Genomic DNA, 22,376 nt, shown 5'->3' on the forward strand with positions numbered 1-22,376 from the left:
CTGTAGCATCTTTTGTCTGTAGTCTGTCCGTCTGTCTGTCAACACGATAATTCAAAAACGAAAAGCAATATATCAAGTTGGAATTTTTTATAGCTTGCTTAGGACGTAAAAAGTATGGTTGCGTTCGAAAATGAGCAACATAGGTCAATTGGGTCTTGGGAAACAACTTTTGATTGAAACATTTTTTCGTGAACATCACAGTTTATCCGCGAGGGCGCAAATTAGGTACAAATATTTTAGATTGTATTATATGAGAATATCATTTACATGTATGTGTCTATCTAAGAGTGGATGATATCTTTCTTTATTTACATGACGTAATAAGAAAACAAACGATTGGGTCATCAACACTGTCTATACATGGTATTTCAACAATTAACTCAGTTAATTGTTTGTTTTCACTTGTTTTTAATAAATTTCAAAAGTCAAATAAACTAACACATTCATGGAGCCTCCCCCCCCCCGGGGGCCGCCATTTGTTTTAGTTTTTCAAAAATATATCACAAGACATGTTTAAGCTACCTGCAAATTTTCAAATCTCTATCTGTTATAGTTTTGGATAAAATGGACACCAAAATTTTGCCCTAATTTGCGCCCTCACGGTTAAATAATGATGTTCAGAAAATATGTTTCAAAACAAAAGTTGTTAATTAATGCATAAGGAACATTTTTTATCTTTTGATCTATCTCTTACAGTTTTCAAGAATTCATTTACGAACTCAAACTCACTTTACGTCCTGAACAAGCTATAAAAATTCTAGCTCGATATGTTTTTTCGCTTTTGAGTTCTCGTGTTTCCAGAGAGCCGGGCGGACGATCGGCCCAACGGAACATCACCAAAATTTTGTTCCCATCATCAATATTTTGACCGTTACAAACTTGGGACTAAATATACCTTGATATATATTTCAAATATGCAGGGTATAAAAATGCGAAGTAGATAAATTCTAGTAAATTTTATTTTCTTAAACTTTGTTTATTGTAAAAATTTCAATTTCACTAATATTAATCGAAAAATTCTCAAAATTACAAATGATAATATTAACAAAGCACTATTTTTTTAATGGCACATTGAATCCAAAAACTGCAAAGCAAGTTCCTTCATAGATTTTCATCTTCTATATCACTCTGATAGTCTGATGCTCTTGTTATGCGGTAGTTTTGGGACAACCTATATGTAGAGTATAAAAAATATTTTGTTTAATTTAACTAATTTTTAAAATTAGCGCCAATTTTTTTTTTTTTAATCTTATCATCTCTGTTTTGAAATATTTTAAATAGGTTGAAGTTTGACAATTTACACAGCTGGACATTTAATTTAGAGAAATTTCAACCATATTTTGTTAAAAATATGTATGAAATAGACAATAATAATGTTTTAAAATTTAGATATTATTAATAATAGATAAATAGATATTCAATCAATTAAAAATTTTTTATTAAACATGACACACTTAACCTAAGTAAGTAAATTTTTATTCATATTTTTGAATGCATGTCATAAAGCTCCAATCTATTTATTGCGTATGCTATTCACTGAATATCGAAAAATATCTATATTGTTTTTAGATAATCTGCATAAAAAATGGCTGAAAAATTAGGTTTAGGACCTGAAGTGCGTGAACTAAAATTGGGTGCCAGCTTCACAAATCCACGATCGACTGCCTTTCACACAGTACGATATGACTTTAAACCGGCTAGTGTTGATGTTAATAAATCGGCAACAATTGATGTGGGCTCAAATAATCAAATTACAGTAAATGTGCCCCATTTAGGTAAGTTATTTTGGATAAAGTTTTCAGACGACAAGTATTAAAGAAATATTTTTATGATCAATTTTAAATTTATTGAGTGTTCCACCAAATAGAGCATCTCAAAATAAGTTGATTTAATCAAAATAACTTTCGTACAAAGTGACTGTTTGTGCGTTAGGCGGCACTGAAGTTTATAATCGTATTATTACTCAACAAAGTTACAACCTCTAAAACCCATTTCTACCCCTCGGTACTTAAAATTATATGTGAAATTTGTGTTGTGTTCATAAAAAAGGCAGTTTTTTTACAGATTAAAAATGAACCGCTCTACCGACTCTGTTTACACTCCTTTCAGATTTAAGTCATGATGTATCGATTGATATGTTCAAAAACATAATTCGGTCCAGTAGTTTTTGAGGAATTGATATTAAAAATTTACGATTGATTGAAAAAGGGCAGCGGTGAATAATGCAAAAAAAAATTGTTAAGCTTGATATTTTCGGCTGTTTTTTAGATGGCTTACCGAGATATTCTTACAATTTACATCAAAAAAAATTAAAAAAAAAGTGTTCCCATGATGTCGGTAAAATTTTTTCGTCAATTAAAAGGGCTAATCGAACTTTTACGACCAAACAAATTTGGTAAGCTTTTTTTTCCCTAAAAAAGCATAAAATTACCTATCGATTCCACCTGATCTGACCAAAATCCGCGATGACGGTGAAACATTATTTTATTTTCTGTGCGACGAATAGTTTGTCCGATAAAGCGTAAACACCATTCGCACCCTTTTTAAAAGATGCCCATGGCCGCGGGACAAGGGTTTCGATCCCACAAACATGAATTTAACTTTACACTAACCCCATGGTTAGGTTAGGTTAGAGTGGTTGTCCTGGAGTATCACACTCTTACGATTCGGAACGCCTACGATTGTATTCAGACCATATCTGTCTTGTAGTACCACAAATGTGACAAATATATTTCTCCCTTCATCTAAGATCGAACTTTTTTAAGATATCCTCTTTGAGGAGGAGCAGCTTGCAATTCGCAAATGGAACTCTTGGATGTCTATTGATGCTTCACTAACTCCATCTTGACAACCAAAAAATAAAATTTCGTCCTCTGGCTTTTGCAATCCCAAATGTAACTTTTCAATAGACTACTTGTATTTGTATCAATTTAGGGCAACTTTGTGTAGCCCTTGCGGTATTCAATTTGTTGACTTTAGCTGTTTATTTTTTTAATAAATGGATTAATTTTATTTAGATGGAGCTGGAACATCGCAAACTGTTTTTAAAGGTTCCCAAAAACCTTATCAAAAAGAATGTGTGTTGATTATTGATAAGAGTACGGGGAAGATTACCTTAGAGAGGCTGACAAGCAATATTCAAGTGAAGAAGACGAGGTAAACAAAACATATTCATAGTTTCTCGAACTAAGTACTGTGCGTTAGTAATCACGATAGTAGTCACGACAACCATTCGGTCATATTTATTCGCTTAATGAAAGATTTGCTCACGTGAATGATGCTTGAGAGTGAAAATATTAGAGCAGAGAAATAATTTAAATATTAAATTCATTTTAAATAATTTCAACATGTTCCTATCACAAGTTTTTTTATTTACTGAGTACGGCTGATTTAATTATTATTAAACTAGAGACCGGAGTACAGCTTATTTAATTATTATTAAAGGACACGAACAGACCCGAAAATTTCCTAAGTTAATATTTTTTGCTTACACGTTTACTCGCCTGATGAGAAAAATACTCACAATTTCTAAAGGATTAGAAAAAAAATATTTTTGAAAACTGTCGACAGATTGAAAAAATCTGAAAAGTTCTTCGAAAATAGATAAGATTATATGAAGATAGAAAAAGTTTCCACATTTCATTTTTTCAAACTTTTTCTATGTTCATATAATTTTATCTACAGTTTTTTTAAATATATTTTTTTTCAAGTCCTTCAGAAATTATTAGAATTTCTCTCATCACGAGAGTTAAGGTGTAAGCAATAAAATATTAACTTCGGAAATTTTCCAATCGGTTCATGTACTTTCGTTAAAAAAAAAAAAAAAAAAAAACTATTTTAGGACCGCCTAACTTCCAAACGAAGCGACTTGTTACAAATGCATTTTTAGTTAAATTCATTAATTTTGATCTGGTAGAGCGTTGTACAGTCCCTTAAAATTTACCCTGTATGACAAAGGGTCCTTGAACTCCTAGCTCATATTGAATTGAACTCAATTTCTTAATTTGGGAGCAAATCTCAATTTTTCCACTTTCATCGTTTTTTGCACTGCGTCTTAGATTGTCTTCCTCGTCATAAATTTTGTGAGCATCAATTTATCGGACAGTAATGTGCGAATTGCAACGCAGAATACCACACCACTCCTCTTTTCCTAGGAAAAAAAAACTGTGAACAACGTATCCGAAATGAAGTTCTCAAACGACTTTTAATAAATATTCCAACGCTAATTTTAAGTTGCTTGTATTTTTTCCATACTAATATAATAAAATATAATTGAATATCATGGTAAAAAAGGAAAAATTAATGCATCTTTGAAATTTTCCACACTTGTTTATTAGGTTGTAAACACAGTAAAAGCAGTTGGGGGTTTAAATCAGTTTTTTACAAAATACAATAAAACTACGTATCAAATAAAAAAAGTTATAGCTTAAGTATTTCAGCACATTTTAGTTTTTTTTTCTCGACTTTTTAACTTCAAATCTGCCCGATTCAATCAAATAAAAAAGTATACATCTTGTAAACGTTATAGACAAAACAACTTTTATTATCATTTTTTCGTAAACGTCACTGTTTACCCGTGGGGGTGCAACTCTGGTGTCCATTTTCTCCAAAACTATAAAAAAAAGAGTTTGTTGATTTTTTTCAGGTTAACTTCAACGAATGATTTTACAACATACTAGAAAGGCAAATAATTCCAGAAAATACTTGCAAAAATTTCGAAATTTCGAAAGTATTTTCTAAAATTTTTTGCTCATGCAATCAAATGAAAAAAAAATTTCTTGTAAAAAAATGAACAATTTTTGTTTGAAATATTTTTTTCTAAGCATCCCTTTGTACCCGTAAGTATTTTCTGGGTTTTTTCTGTTTTTCTAGAATGTTTCACAAAGCCACTAGTTGAACTTAACCTGAAAATAAACAACACACTTTTTTCATTTAAATTCAAATAAAAGTTTTTAATTTTTTTATAAGGAATAACTTTTTCATTTAAACTTTTGTTCTATCTCTAACGGTTTACAAAATGGTTACTTTTTTATTTTATTCAATGAGCAAAAAAATTTCATTTTAAAATTAGCATATCTCGATCAGTTTTGAAGCTAGAAAGTCGAAAAAAAAGAAAATGTGCAAAAATACTCAGCTAGAACTTTTAATTGAATTTTTTTTTATTTGATGCATAGTTTTTTTGTAATTTGTAAAAAAAATGATTAAAACCCCCAACTACCCGCCAAAAAAGGGGGTTAGATACGCCCCTGAGAGGTTGACTTTTTTTACGAAGTGTTTATTTACACCCTAATAAAGAATTGTGGAAAATTTCAAAGAAGAATTAATTTTTTCCTTTTAGATATTTACTTTAATTGTACTATATCTGAACAAGAGAGAACAATGTTGAACTTTGAAAAATTTTCAACTTTTATTAATTGGAAAATAATTCCTTGATGTAGATCGGAGGCATTACATAAACCATTACCGCCACATTTAGCGGATAAATTGGAGCCAAGTCCGAATTCTTCGTCATCGTCATCCTCATCGAAAATGGGTTCGAAATTAAGTGGAGGAAATAAAAGTCGGAAAGAGCGTCAAAGTGAGTATCGAATTCAATCCAATTTTTGATAAAAAATTTATTTAAAATTAAATAACTTATTTTGAAATATGCTGTGCCAATTTATAAAAAATAAACAACTTTTGTTTGAAACATTTTTTTGTAAACATCACTCTTTACTCACGAGGGCACACATTAGATGCAAATTTTATAGTATGTATATAATCCCATATTAATTATCAGTTATGTATGTGTGACATGTATGTATGTGATAGAGTAATCAACACTGTTTATACATGATATTTCAACAATTAACTCAGTCAATTTTTTCGTAACATCAATATTTTTAAGCGTTACAAACTTGGGACTAAACTTAATATACCTTGGTATATTTCAATATTGCAACTAAAAGACAGATCATAAACAATTAATACGGTACTAATAAATTAAAACAAAAAATTAGGTTAGATACCACTGTTATGGCAACTGTCAATAATTTTGTTAAACAACAAAGATTTTGTTCTTTAAGCAAATTGTAATTATTAAGTTACTCAGTGCATTGAAGTGATGTGAATTATTTTAAACTGGTCAAATACTTAAATCTTTTTCGAGTTTTTTTCCGAATTGTATTAAAAAAGTGATTTGAGTTTATAGTTTACATATATGAAATGAGTTACCTAAAATATAAATAACTTAAATTTATCCAAAGTGATTATTTATAGGTTAGGATTCAATTGAATTGTGTTACAATGTTAAAAATTAAGCTGCCTATTCCACCCTATTATGAAGAAATGATAAAAAATTTGTGTGTTGACATTATTGAAGTTAAATTTAACCCACTACCAACTCAAATTAGTTGTATTGCAATTGTTAATGATGGAACTGATGTAGAAAACATTGCAAATACAATAAGGACTAAAACTATTTATGGTAAGAATATTGAAGTAGAAATTATCAACTACGATGAATCTCTTTATCCAGAACATATTGAATCCGATGCAGATGATGAATCTATGGCCCTGTATAATGAATTCGAAACAAATAACCGAAAAATAGAACCGAGAAATGAAGGAATTGATGCTGCAACTTTTGGAAAATTACTCCAAATGCGGCTTCGTGAACCAATACCAGTATCAAAAGATGAGGTAATTGAAATTTTAAGTGATACTGACGAAGATTTAGGCAACGAAAAGGTTCCTTCAAAAATTGATGAGGAAGCGAATACATTTACAAAATCGGGTGATAATGAAGAAACATCAAATGCATCTCTAATGAATAACAATACAATCGATAAATCTTCGATGGTTACTGATGCAGATTTTGAGAGATTTATCTCAGGAACTAAACAAAATAATGATACACTCGGAAAAAATTTAAAACATCCAAGTGATCATGAAGAAACATCAAATGCATCTCTAATGAATAACAATACAATCGATAAATCTTCGATGGTTACTGATGCAGATTTTGAGAGATTTATCTCAGGAACTAAACAAAATAATGATACACTCGGAAAAAATTTAAAACGTCCAAGTGATCATGAAGGAACATTATCTGGTGATAAAGAACAAACATCAAATGCATCTCTAACGAATAACAATACAATTTCTAAAAATTCGATGAATATTGATGCAGATTTTGAGAGATTTCTCTCAGGAATTAAACCAAATAATGATACACTCGGAAAAAATTTGAAACGCCCAAGTGATCATGAAGGAACATTATCTGGTGATAAAGAACAAACATCAAATGCATCTCTAACGAATAACAATACAATTTCTAAAAATTCGATGAATATTGATGCAGATTTTGAGAGATTTATCTCAGGAACTAAACAAAATAATGATACACTCGGAAAAAATTTAAAACGTCCAAGTGATCATGAAGGAACATTATCTGGTGATAAAGAACAAACATCAAATGCATCTCTAACGAATAACAATACAATTTCTAAAAATTCGATGAATATTGATGCAGATTTTGAGAGATTTCTCTCAGGAATTAAACCAAATAATGATACACTCGGAAAAAATTTGAAACGCCCAAGTGATCATGAAGGAACATTATCTGGTGATAAAGAACAAACATCAAATGCATCTCTAACGAATAACAATACAATTTCTAAAAATTCGATGAATATTGATGCAGATTTTGAGAGATTTATCTCAGGAACTAAACAAAATAATGATACACTCGGAAAAAATTTAAAACGTCCAAGTGATCATGAAGGAACATTATCTGGTGATAAAGAACAAACATCAAATGCATCTCTAACGAATAACAATACAATTTCTAAAAATTCGATGAATATTGATGCAGATTTTGAGAGATTTCTCTCAGGAATTAAACCAAATAATGATACACTCGGAAAAAATTTGAAACGCCCAAGTGATCATGAAGGAACATTATCTGGTGATAAAGAACAAACATCAAATGCATCTCTAACGAATAACAATACAATTTCTAAAAATTCGATGAATATTGATGCAGATTTTGAGAGATTTATCTCAGGAACTAAACAAAATAATGATACACTCGGAAAAAATTTAAAACGTCCAAGTGATCATGAAGGAACATTATCTGGTGATAAAGAACAAACATCAAATGCATCTCTAACGAATAACAATACAATTTCTAAAAATTCGATGAATATTGATGCAGATTTTGAGAGATTTCTCTCAGGAATTAAACCAAATAATGATACACTCGGAAAAAATTTAAAACGTCCAAGTGAGGATGGTGATATTCCTTTGCAGTCGTTGTTAAATTACATGAATCGAACAGAAACTGGTAGTAATAAAAAAATGAAAAGTGACCGTTTAGATACTTTACTTAGTCAAGAGGATGTGACTAACAAAGAAAATAATCGAATCAATCACTGGTCGTTTAAGTGAATTTGATGGTACATCAGAAGATTGAACTACTTGTTAGTTGATGTCTTATGGAAATAATTGTAAATAATCTACAAATTAATGTTGAAGAGCTTTCGATAATGTTCGATGGTTCCAAATAAGTGATAACAGTTAATCAAAATTGTTATTAAATATATAACAATGGTAATTGTTATTATATAACAATAATTTTTGGCCCTTTTTCGGAATTTTTTACTAGTCAGTTTACAATCTGACGGAATAAATTTCGATTTTTGCCCCAATTTCCTAGATCAGTTTTTTGTATTTTTAAAATACGTATTTTTGATTACCAAGTAGTCATCATCAGATGAATGTTACTCTTTGCTAATTTGGTGGCGGACTGCACAAGTGCACTAGCTAATTCTTACTGATGATGAATACTTGGTAGTCGAAAATACGTATTTTAAAAATACAAAAAACTGATCTAGGAAATTGGGGCAAAAATCGAAATTTATTTCGATATATCCTAGAGTTCTCATTTATTATCTTCGATAATATTTATAATCTAACGGAAATTACTTAATATTACGGTGACATATATATGCCAACGGAAATGCCATAATAATAATACTAGTCCCTAAGTTTAGTCCCAAGTTTGGAACGCCTAAAAAGGATACTAAGTTTGTATTGCCTTTGTTCATAAAATCACCTAATTGGTCCATTTCCGGTTGTCTGTCCGTCCGTCTGTCTGTCTGCCTGAGAACACGTTAACTCAAAAACGAAAAAAGATATTAAGATTAAATGTTTACAGCGTGCTCTGGAAGTAAAAAGTAAGGCCGAGTTCGTAAATGAGCAACATAGGTCAATTGAGTCTTGGGTCTGTAAGACTTATCTTGTAAACCGTTAGAGACACAACAAAAGTTGAAATGTAAAAAATGTTCCTAGGTATTATATAGCATGTATGTATGTGTTTGTTTATAACAAATTATATGTTTACTGTAGATTTGTGTGTAAGAGTGGCTATCTTTACTTATATGGCGTAAATAAACAAAGGATTGTCTAATCAACTCTGTCTATACATGTTATTTCAACAGTTAACTCAGTCAATTGTTTGTTTTCACTTGTTTTTGTTTTAGGTTTACCAATTTCAAAACATTCACCACGTCATCCAGCTTCAAGTCCTGCTTCACATCATTCACCAGCTCGATCACGATCACCTGTTAAACGTGAACCCGTTTCGTTACCTCCACCTCCAGCTCCTAAAAGTGCTTCAGCGTATGTATTTTCGTTTTCATTTTTAACTTAATATTTTGACGTAATCACTTCTTTTCTTTAAATTATAGGTCTCCAGTTGCTCCACCTTCATTAGCAGCAAGTTTACCATTGATTGGAATGGATGATTTTCCAATGGTTAGTAAACCTGCTGAACGTATGGAGAAATTATCACCTTACTCAAAACCGTATAAGGTCAGTTTTATTACTCGACTGCGTTAGATGAGTAATGTTTGTATGTATATCCGTTTCATAAATTCTTTTAAACTACAAAAAATTTAATTTCGACAGTGTATGTAGGTATTTTAATAAATGACCTTTCGACCTTGGCAAACGACCGAATCATGCCGAAAAATACGAAAAAACTCGAAAACTTTGATTTTATTTCAGTTTTTGGCGATTTAACCTGGAAGGGCTGGTTTGTCATCTTAAAGAAGGTTAAATTTGCAACAATTTGAGATCAAACTGTTCAGTTGATCAACAACTGTTTTTATTGAATCGATAGTTTCAAAGATACAGCTTTTCAAAGATTGTCTATTTTTTCAAGTTATACGATTTGTCGCAAAATTCTTCTTGTAAATGGTTAGATATAGAACAAAAGTTTATATGTAAAAAATGTGCCTTTTGCAACATTTGCCTTAAACTTTTTTCGTAAATATTACTGTTTACCCGCGAAGGCGCAAATCAGGGCAAAAATTTTTACTCTATTTTCTCCTAAAGTTAGAAACATAGGGAGTTAAAAATTTGCAGCGTCAACTAGTGGACTTGTGAAAGATTCTGGAAAAACGAAGAAGAATTATAGAAAATACTTTTTCGATAATTTTTGAATTTTTAGAAAACCAGTGATGTTTTTTACACTTCAACTTTTTTTTTATCTCTAACTGTTTACAAGATGAAATTTTGCGTAAAATCGTGTAACTTGACAAAAATAGACAAATGAAAAACTTTATCTCCGAAAATATCGGTCCTATAAATACCAGTCTTATCTTAAATTGTTGAAAATTTAACTTGCTTTAAAAATGAAAACTCTCAACACTTGATGAAAAGCCGGTTCCTTCCGGGTCAAAATCGGCAAAAACTGAAATAAGGTCGAAATTTTCGAGATTTTTCGTATTTTTCGGCATGATCCGGTCGTTTCCCGAGGTTGAAACTTAGATTTAACATTGCCTTCACATTGCAAACAACATATCTAAAATACAAAAATACCTGATTTTGTTCAGCCAACGATTTTATCAGTACTTTTAACATTCTGACAAAATATTAGCCTTGTACTTGCTATGTAAAGAAATAATAGTTTTATCCGCACTAGGCTTTAAGGAAAAACTAAAAAGTTTTCTATTATCCACGGATTGCTGGCTGATGTTCAAATTTTACGTTCAAAATGCTGTTCTGAACGTAATGTAAAAATATCAGCCACGCATAAGACAATTTTTTTTGTCCGATCAACCCTTTCACTTGGGAACGGCTTGGATCGCAGGTGTCCCCGTATTTCTAGCTAATGTTTGTCAAACTGTGTTTAACGTTCTGTTAAAATATCAGCCACGTATGTGCCCATTGCAAAGAAAATTTTTTTTTCATGCTTGTTTCTCCACTCAGACCTATTGTACCCGATTGCATACTGTGCCTGGCTGGTGTTCCGGAAATTTTTTGAATAACCTTGAATCTTATTATAACAGAAAATTCATTTATTTGTTTGTAAGTTTGCTCAAATCTGCTTAAATTAATAGTTATACCTTATCTTATATATTTAAACGAGCAATTCTTGTATATATATATATATATATATATATATATATATATATATATATATATATATATATATATATATATATATATCAACGATCTTGGAAATGGCTCCAACGATTTTCGTATGTAGGGGTTTTTTGGGGCGATAAGTCGATCTAACAAGGTTTCATTTAAAAAAAAACGTCGTTTTATTCGTTTTTTCATGAAAAACTGAAACATACATCGCAAAATATGACTCTTCCTGACATCTTTTGGTGTATATCGTAGTTAATGAAATACAATGCAAATTATAACTCTTCCTGACATTTATTGGTGTATATCGTAGTTAATGAAATAAAATACATTACCGGGACATTCAAATTGGTATTTGTGTGGAGACATTTAAAACGGTCTTCTATTAGTGATAAAATTTGTGTCTTTTTAAGAATACCGAGCAAAGCTCGGTCATCCAGATATTGATATATTATTGGAGGCTGAATTACGATCGAATTTATACAAATAATGTTTTACATTTTATGATACCCTTTTAACATGTGCTAAACGCTTACTCATTTTCTTTTATTTTTCTTATTTTGCCGGACGGTGTCAAAAATTCACTCGAAGCACTCGATATTTGCAATAAAGATGCGTTTGCAAATGTTTATTAAATGCTTCGCGATGTGGCAGTTTTGCCTGTGACAACAGCGACGAATGAACGCTCCTTTTCAACCTTGCGTCGTCTCAATACATACTTTAGATCGACAATGCCTGAAGATCGGCTTAACGGTTTAGTCCTCGCTTAATATACATCGCGATGTAGAGGTCATTGCACACAGAGTTTTGGAAAAGTTTTTTTCTGTACCTCGCAGATTTACTTAATGAAAAGCAGTGACTGAATATAATATTTTGATCTAATTAAATGTTCTCTTACTCGAGAAAATAATTTCTTGTTTTTATTGACTTTTTGACCTAACATGGCGAACAAAAGTTTGGACTCCTGCCTTAGATAATTCCTGCGCATAGGCCTGTTTTAAATAACTAAATAATTAATTTAATTTTTGAACATTAATTATAAATATTTAACAGGCTACTCCACCAGCGCCAGAACCAACCACAAATAAAGGAAAACCAACGGGTGCAGGTGCGGGTGCTTTAAGTGATAGTTCCAGTTCAAGTTCGAGTAGCAGTGATGATTCTGAATCCGATAATGATGTTAATACTAAAAGATTGGTTAACAATTTTGGTCAACAATCACTGCACTCTGAAATAAAAGGTAAACACAAAATAAATACTTTAGGTATGAAGCATTTAAGGTTGCAATTCTATGGATCAATATGACTTTTTATGGAACCCGGAGTAAAATAGTTGCGGCTTCCACAGGACACTGGCTAGGTGGCAGGCACGCTGAACGACTGAGGCTGACAGTGTATCATGATTATTGCAGAAGCTCACAGTGAAGAAGGAGAGAAAACGATGTCTCATCTTCACTGTCACTGCCCAGCTCTTGTCACGAGTAAGTGGACTCACTTGAGCCAGCCTTTCTTTGACGATCTCTCCGGCGTGAAGTTTGTTGACGTGAAAGCACTCCTGCTATTCTTAAACAGCTTCAAATGGTTCATGAAGTAGTGGCCGATGATTAGCAAACCTTTTTTCGGTATCACAACGGACCCTATGATCTAAGTGTGTCTCACTCCAGGACAGCCACTATAACCTAACCTAACCATGGGATCTGGCTTAAAATGTTTGTATGAGTGTGTAGAACAAAATCATATTGATAAGAAAGTGTGCTTTTACTATGCACACGCACGCGCGCTTAGAAGTTCCTCCAAGCTAATTCTGCTTAAAAATAGTGAAATTTGAGATAACAGTTATTGGATCTTTCTAAGCATTTTTTATCCTGCGGCATTTTTTTTCTGATTGAAAAAAAAATTATACTTTTGATACTGTCGAAATTAACGATTATTGTGTTATTACGATCGAATATTTGACTTGTAATTTGTTGTATCTCATATTTTGAATGATTTAAAAAAAATTTTGTCTCTTGACTTTTTTCCCTCACCTCACCGTTTTGTCTTATTTTCTTCGCAAATTTATATTATAAATATGTTATATAACCCTTAGAGCAAGGATGGCGATGGCAATGGCGAACCAATGGCACGCTTGTCATTGATGGCGCGTGACACAATATTTTAGGCACGCCACCGATCACAAAATTCACTATGAAGTATTATATTACGAACAAACGCGAGTGATTTTACGAACGTGCTTGTTTGTTATTGTAGTTACATCGTGGATTATAATTGGCATCACAAATCACAAATCCGTTAGTCACAAAAGCGAATCATTGCAAAAGCAATTAATTGAAGTTACTTGAAGGAGAATTTTTGAAGGATGTCTGATTATCATGCACGCCTTCACTTTTTGGTGATTTCTATAGTAAAGACAAGATAATTAATCGCATCAAAGATTCTCGCCTATCTAGGAACACAATAAAAAAATATAAATATTATTAAATATAATAAATGAGATCTCTAGGATATTTCGAAATAAAATTTCTGTTTTTACCCCAATTTACTAGATCAGGGGTCGGCAATCTTTGAGTCGGAAGAATCAAAATTTACAATTTACTAAATATCAAAGTATTTAAAGAGCCACAAAAATTTTTCTTTCAATCAATAAATTTCATTTTGAAAAAAAAAAAAAACCTAATCCATTTATTCATACACTGCGCCAAGTTATTAAAGGAACAAAATTTCAAAGACTTTCATAGCAGACATTTCTTAATTTTGACGATTTTTAAGAACAATTCATTGCTGTTTTAAGTGAACCGATTCTCGATAAGCCGATTCAAGATCGATCCAAGAATTGATTCTTTTGAAAGAATTTGCCATAACTATTTTCTATTACAGAAAGCAATTAATTCGTCAATTTATATTTATATAATTTTTTTAGTTTCTGATAGCAGTGACTCAGATAGCGATGATGACGACGATCATGAAACGCATCATGTTCCAGTTACAAAGCCATCGATGCCAGCAAGTAAGTATCCAAAGAAAATGATAATCAAAAAAACAAAAGGAAGATTTGCATGTTTTTTTCGATCCAAGTAAACCTTCCAATGGTGCTGGCTATTTTTAAGGACATTTTCTATGTGATGTAGCACAGAAATTATGTGCTAAATGCTTCATGTTTTGTTATATATTTTTTTCTTTTCTATATGCTAATTTGTATTTTGATTAACCAGTTAATTACAAATTTGTAGTTACTTATTAAATCGTAGAATTACTTCTTTAAATTAATTATTAATATCTTAGAGTGTAATCTAATTATTTCCATAGACATTTTGTATGTGATATAGCATAGAAATAATGTGCTAAATGCTTGTTTGTGATATAGCACAGAAATAATGTGCTAAATGCTTCTATGTGATATAGCACTGAAATTATGTGCTAAATGCTTCTATGTGATATAGCACAGAAATTATGTGCTGAATGCTTCTATGTGATATAGCACAGAAATTATGTGCTAAATGCTTATTTTTTTATTATTGTTTTCTATATGTTAATTTGTATTTTGATTAACCAGTTAATTACAAATTTGTACTTCTAGTTACTAATTAAATAGGAGATTTAATTCTTTAAATTAATTATTAATATCTTAGGGTGTATTCTAATGGGTCTAATTATTTCCATAGACATTTTTTATGTGAAATAGCACAGAAATAATGTGCTAAATGCTTTTTTGTTTTGTTAAGTTTCTTTTCTTTTCTTTATGCTTATTTGTATTTTGATTAACCAGTTAATTAAAAATTTGTGTTTACTAATTAAATTATCGATTTAATTCTTTTAATTAAGTATTAATATCTAAGGATGCTTTCCAATATACACTGCGAGCACTGCTCAGTGCTCTTACTGGAGAGAAAATCGTTCCGATATAGACTACCAGTAAACTGCCGCAGTACTCTAATAAAATTAATGACACTATGAATCACCGTCATTTTTTTACTGCAAGCACTGACGTTTTAGAGGTAAGGTACTCAAATTCAAATAGCGCCAGTTTTATAAAATTTCGCGTCAATTATTAATATAAATAATAATCATAAATATAAAATGTTGAGTAAAATTGTTTTATTATACCATGTATATGAAATATACATAGTATATTAAGTTTAGTCCCAAGTTTGTAACGCTTAAAAATATTGATGGTACGAAAAAAAAATTTGGTATAGGTGTTCATAGAATCACCTAATTAGTCCATTCCGTCTATCTGTCGCCTGTCGTCTGTCCGTCTGTCATCACGATTACTCAAAAACGAAAAGACATATCAAGCTGAAATTTTTATAGTGTGCTTAAGACGTAAAAAGTGAGGTCGAGTTCGTAAATAAGCAAAATAGGTCAATTGGATCTTGTAAACCGTTAAAGATAGAACAAATGTTTGAATGTAAAAAATGTTCCTTATAAAAAAATAAACAACTTTTGTTTGAAATATTTTCTTGTAAACATCACTGTTTACCCACGAGGGCGCTAATTAGGTGAAAATTTTTGAGTATGTATTAATATGGGAATATCAGTTTTGTGTGTGTGGCTATTTAAGAGTGGATAAAACAAACGATTGCGTCATCAACACTGTCTATACATGGTATTTCAACCATTAACTCAGTCAATTGTTTGTTTTCACTTGTTAATAAAAATTTTAGGCACTACATTCATGTTAAATGAAAATATAACATTTTAATAGGGACTGAGAAAGATCATTTTTGACGTCACCTACCGAGGAAAGCTTGAAACAAAGTGATGGCAAATGGTATACAAAACAATCACAAATTTATAAATTTAATTATTTTTTCAATTTAATCGACATAATTTTTCATAATGTCTTCATCTAAAGTATCTTGCTGTATCCGTGGATGTTCCAATATGCCATACAAAAATAAAAATCTTAATGCAAGTATGAAATTTTATCGTTTCCCTGAAAGTAGTCAGAATTCTGAATGGATAACCTCAAAACGTCAAAAATTTAATTAATTATGATGAATTAATATAATGTATTGCGGCACATAAGTGCTTGCACCGTTCCCAAGGGCCTCTTTTACAGTTGCAATCCACTTTGACGATGTTTCGATTATCATCGAGCTAAAAATAATGATTTTGAAATTACTAAAAATTATTTAATTAAACAACGTAATAAATATTTAAAAATTAAAAATCTGTCAAGTATTTTTATTTCATCAAGAATTAGAAGAAAAATTATTTTCTGACTTCGAAGTTCTTTACCGCATTTATAATTAATTATAAAGTTATGAACACTAAAAATAATAGTAGTAGTTTTTAATTTTATGTATAATAATTAGAAAAATAATTTGTAACTTACATAAATTTTTAAACTGTAAACATTAGAAACGTTAGTCTGTGCGACAACTGAGCAGGTTATGGTTGAATGCTTGTTTTGATGTACTGTTTCGACAACATTCATAACATGACCGGACTTGAATAAATTTTGGCCCTTGATATCATTTTGACCATTAATTCGATCATTTTGTATAGGCAAAAACCCGAATTTAATTATTTTTTCCATTTTTTTAGATTAGCTAATACTATTCTCTACATTGTTTACAGCGCTTTGTTTTGTTTTTATAACACCAGGGCGCTCCACTTTCAGCAGTAGTGCTGCCTCTATAGTTCTTTCTCAATCCCTATTAACTAAATAAAAATTCATATATTTTTATTATAAGTTAAAAAAATTTAACTTTTTCAACTAATCTTGAATATATTACAAATATTCACCAAATATTTAATTATAGCAATATTCAAACAATAATTTATTTCGTTGAACAGAGAACTTTTTAATGAAAAATATTTTCGTTTGACAACGGTGTCAAAAAACGGGGTAACATTATACTGGACTGCGTTCCGTTTTAACCAGTAATCATTGTAACTGACTAAAAAGAAACGGTTTCGCAGTATACTGAATAAATGTCATATCTTACAGTGGTCTCAGTGTATATCGGAACATACCCATTATTACCGAAGAAGATCAGTATAACTTTTTACGAAGGTAGTGTACAGATAATTTGTTTTTTATTATTGTTCGTATTTTGGGCTTAGTTTAACTCCTTGAGCATCTATACAAATAATTCTATTAAATTAAACCTTGAACCTTGCATCAAATCAGATATTTTTGTATTTTTTGATCTGTTGTTTGCAATGTAAAGGCAATGTTAAATCGAAGTTTTAGACCTCGGAAAACGACCGAATTATGCCGAAAAATAAGAAAAATCATCGAAAATTTTGTCCTTGTGTTAGTTTTTATCAATTTTGACTTGCAACTATTAGGTTTTCATAAAAACTGTAATATTTGTTTTTAAGGAAAGTTAAATTTGCAACAATTTTTATAGGACCGATAGTTTCGGACAGCTTTTCAAAGTTTGTCAAGTTATACGATTTTTCGCAGTGAAGGCGCAAATTGGGACAAAATTTTTTTGTCAATTTTCTCCAAAACTATATAAGATAGAAGTAAAATCGTGTAATTTGACAAAATAGACAATTTTTGAAAAGCTGTATCTCCGAAACTATCGGTCCTATAAAAGCCGGTCTTACTTCAAATTGTTGCATTTTTAACATGCTTTAAAAATAGCTATCAACATTTTTGAAGAAAAATCAGTCCTTCCAAGTCAAAATCGGCAAAAACTGAAACAAGGTCGAAATTTTCGAGGGTTTTCTTATTTTTCGGCATGATCCGGTCGTTTGCCGGAGTCGAAAACTTTGATTTAACATTGCAAACAACATATCAAAAAAAAAAAAACAAAAAAACAAAAAAAACAAAAATACCTGATTTGATAGAAGGTTCACCTCATTTTCATGTATTTGACTTGAATTATATGTATTGAAAAACAAAAATACTTAAGCATGTTCGAGGTGGTAGAAAAGCTCATTGGAGCAGTATTTTTTGTCAAAATATTTTATTGTTTAATATTATTAATGTTATCGAGTGGTCATAGACAAATTCCCTGCTGCGTTTTTTTAGAGCGATAACAGGTTGGCTGATAAGTCCCCGGTCTGACACATAGATGGCGTCGCTAGTATTAAATGCATATTATTTTTATATAGTACCAACCTTCAAATGATTCGTGTCAAAATTTGACGTCTGTAAGTCAATTAGTTTGTGAGATAGAGCGTCTTTTGTGAAGCAACTTTTGTTATTGTGAAAAAAATGGAAAAAATGGAATTTCGTGTTTTGATAAAATACTGTTTTCTGAAGGGAAAAAATACAGAGTCCGGAAACTCATTATCAAGCCAAGTTTTTGCTTCCACTGTATTTTTTCCCTTCAGAAAACAGTATTTTATCAAAACACGAAATTCCTTTTTTTCCATTTTTTTCACAATAACAAAAGTTGCTTCACAAAAGACGCTCTATCTCACAAACTAATTGACTTACAGACGTCAAATTTTGACACGAATCATTTGAAGGTTGGTACTATATAAAAATAATATGCATTTAATACTAGCGACGCCATCTATGTGTCAGACCGGGGACTTATCAGCCAACCTATTATCTTAGATATTACGTTATTTGAAAACTTAACCACTAGTAGACTCGCCAAAAGGGTGATGTTCCGCGGACTATAAATAGAACTTATGCCAAATGAATGAATGGTCCGTTTAGATCTCAGACCTTTAGGTTCTCTGTGATATTTTTAACTGAACCCGTTTTAGAGGCACGAATACTTCTTCCCAGATAGTAAACAAGTTTTATAAGCAAATGAAGCTAAAAAATTTTATCAAGAAACTGAATTGAATGAAGGTGAATAATAACAGCGTGTAGTAGATTTGGAAAAAAAGCGGCGCATAAGAGGGGGCGAGTGTTCTATGTTGGCTTCGGCTACTTTAACCAGTATGCAAGAGTTGTTGGAAAATCCTTATGGTACAGCAGCTCGCAACGTCGGCAAAACAAAAATTTTAGTACGGCTGATTTTATGATATGTTGTTCTTCTTGCTCTTTCAGTTAGAGCTCGGGCCATCTGGTTGGTGGTAGTGGTTTAGTAGTGCGCAACCTACCCGTACTATTACCTGTACGGGTAGGCCAAATTGTAAAAGTATTTTAGTTTGTCTGTTATTTTAATACTATGTTATTTAAGTATACAAAAACCTAAAATTAATATGCCAGACGTTAATTCGGTTGCTGAACCTTGAATAAAAGCAACAAAGTTATGAAAAATGGACACATGGACATCATAACATAAGATATGTATAATACTAATGTCATTAGCATTGCAATATTTTTCATAACGTTTTTGCTTTTATTCAAGGTTCAGCAACCGAATTAACGTCTGGCAAATTAATTTTAGGTTTTTGTATACTTAAATAACATAATAATATTAAAATTACAGACATACTAAAATACTTTTAAAATTTAGGATTATTGCGTGTACAAGTAGGCTGCGCAGTACTAAACGCAACCACTACCGCCAGCTAGATGGCCCAAGCTGTAACTGAAAGAGCAAGAAAAACAACATATCATAAAATCAGCCATACTAAAATTCTCTCTCGAAAACGTTGCGAGCTCCTGTGCTATTAAAACTTGTTATGACCGATTCCGAGCAGTGCTGAAACTTATTCGGAAGCATGAGACGCATACTCTCGAAATTGATCAAAATCTGAATTTTAAAAATCCTTAATTTAATTTTCTGTTTCAGTGACAAATCCAATAGATCATGTACTCAACGAAGATTTATGCCTATCAGAGAGTGGCAGTGAAAGTGATTAAAAATCCCATATTACCACATATTTACCAATTATATTTTTTTTAAATTATATATATTTATATATAATAGTGATGGGGCGGGCCGAATGTTTTATTTTGTACATTCGAGAATGCAAATGCGAATGTTCACTTTCAAATGAAGTGCAATTCAATAGGGTATTATCGTTAGTCAAAAATAAATTATGAAATTTGAATAAGTTAAAATTTATGTAAAAATATAATTAAATATTCTGATTTCGAGTCATAAAAGCACATTTTTCTTTTAAAATATTAAAATTAAAATTCGTAATTTTTAAACTGTATATCACGTGATCTAAAACGCGGACAAGCCTTGCTGTGATATCATATCGGTATGAGCCATAGACCATCAATCAGTTCAGTGTAGACAGCTGGGTATAATATATCAATAGATAATAAGTATTTATATTTATTATAATCAGATGTCTATGAATATATCTGTCAGCAAAATCAACATTTTGAAGTACTTTTACAAAAATAGTAGAATATTTACTTCCTTTAAGGAAGTTAAAAAATTTCAACTGTATTTTTATAGGCAATTTTATTACAGATATGATATACAAATTACATAATGCATAAAATTAAATTTTAATATTATTTCTCTAGCCTGTTTGTTCCTAAGCAATATATTTTTAGGCCGTCAGATTATTTCATATCTGAAGTCAGCACAATAAGCTTGAAAATGAGAGATAAATCATGAAACTTAATTAAAGGGGATAAGGGAGATATCACGTGAGCACGAAAAAACAGGTTAGAGAAATAATATATAAGATAAATCTTATTAGTTGTTTTTTCGTTACATATCCGAATATAATTTCATTTTTTTATCAAAAACATTCGCATTCGCAAGAAAAAATATGCGAATCTTCGTCACATCACTAATGTATAAATATAGGCTATTTGTAAAATTCTAATTATGTATGTATATAAAATAATATAAGAATTACTTCCTCCTAAATCTTTACCATAGCCAAAAAATCCTCAATAACTTCCAACCTTAAAATGTCTAACCAGCCAAGCCCCCCCCCCCTCTGTCCCGCCGTGATAGATAACATAACTTTCTCACAATCAAAATTAAAATAGAATTTATGTTTTATTTTTGATTCGAAATTTTCGAGGATCAAGTTATGAATTCAGTTAAAATTTAGTTCGATTAACGCCATTCTGGAATTTTCAAAAAAAAAAGAAAAATCTTTTTTAACTGTACCTCTTCTGTGTTATAAGAAATGCCCGTGTTTTACCATTCTAAGTGATATAGCTATGACATTATATGTGAATGGAGATTTTAAAAAAAAAAATTTGAAAAAAATGGAAAGATTATACACAAGTTTTATAACAAAACTGTTTTTATTTTTTATTTGTTCATGATAATTTTAAAGTTACAGGCAGTTTTAAAAGAACTTTTCCTAAGAGAATCGAAAACGCCCGACAAAAAACATGTTCATAAAAGATCGTGTAACGTCATAATATTAATTAATAATTGTATAAAGTGTATACTGTTCAATCAACATTATTACGTCACAACGATGTTTTACAAACATTTTTTTTGTCGGGCGTTTTCGTTTCTCTTTTGAAAAGTTCTTTTACAACTGTCTGTAACTTTAAAATTGTCATGAGAAAATTTTCAGATGTCGTTCGTTTCACATTTTGTCCACCCTAAATTTCTGTTTGCCCGCCCAAAATTTTCGACCTTTTTAATAGTTCATCGAAACGAAAACAAAAAGCTTTTCTATATCACTGTATTGTCCGAATGTGGCCATTACGAGACAATCTAAATAATACAGATATTTTTTATTTATTTCTAGAGTGGTATTTATCCTTCAACTAAATTTTGGCAATCCTTGTCTTACCCTTTATAAACATTTATTATTAATTAAGGTGTGTGAATTGTCATTCAATTATGTTTAATTATTTTAGTTTACAAAGAAATTATTTTTCTTTTTGATTTTCGGTTTTTTTTAATGTCTAGTCGGTTTTAAAATTTTTTTTTATTTACCAAAATTATGTATCTCGATTTATTTTGTACGACACAGAAAGTGGGACAACGATCGGTAATTATTCTCGAAATTAGAATAATTTTGATGATTTTCGAGATATTGCCTGCAATTCTATGAGAATTAAAAATTTTGCTATGCATATTTCTGGGAAGTCTTCAGAATGTTACCTTCACACTTAGGTCTTAGAAGTGCAACATGTGATAAGTTGAATAAATT

At 30.7% G+C, this 22,376-nt stretch overlaps 1 protein-coding gene across 1 annotated transcript; it reads left to right on the top strand.

The window, feature by feature from the left end:
• The first annotated feature begins 1,406 nt into the window (after positions 1-1,406).
• Positions 1,407-20,343, top strand: LOC123302368 (ell-associated factor Eaf-like). Its single transcript, XM_044885277.1, has 9 exons — positions 1,407-1,463; positions 1,570-1,775; positions 3,018-3,156; positions 5,439-5,578; positions 9,525-9,663; positions 9,732-9,855; positions 12,472-12,658; positions 14,338-14,424; positions 20,078-20,343. Exons 2-9 carry the CDS (start codon positions 1,586-1,588, stop codon positions 20,146-20,148), a joined length of 1,077 nt encoding a protein of 358 aa, XP_044741212.1. The 5' UTR covers positions 1,407-1,463; positions 1,570-1,585; the 3' UTR covers positions 20,149-20,343.
• The last annotated feature ends 2,033 nt before the right edge of the window (positions 20,344-22,376 follow it).

Source organism: Chrysoperla carnea, chromosome X, assembly GCF_905475395.1.
Source record: "Chrysoperla carnea chromosome X, inChrCarn1.1, whole genome shotgun sequence".
NCBI lineage: Eukaryota > Metazoa > Arthropoda > Insecta > Neuroptera > Chrysopidae > Chrysoperla > Chrysoperla carnea.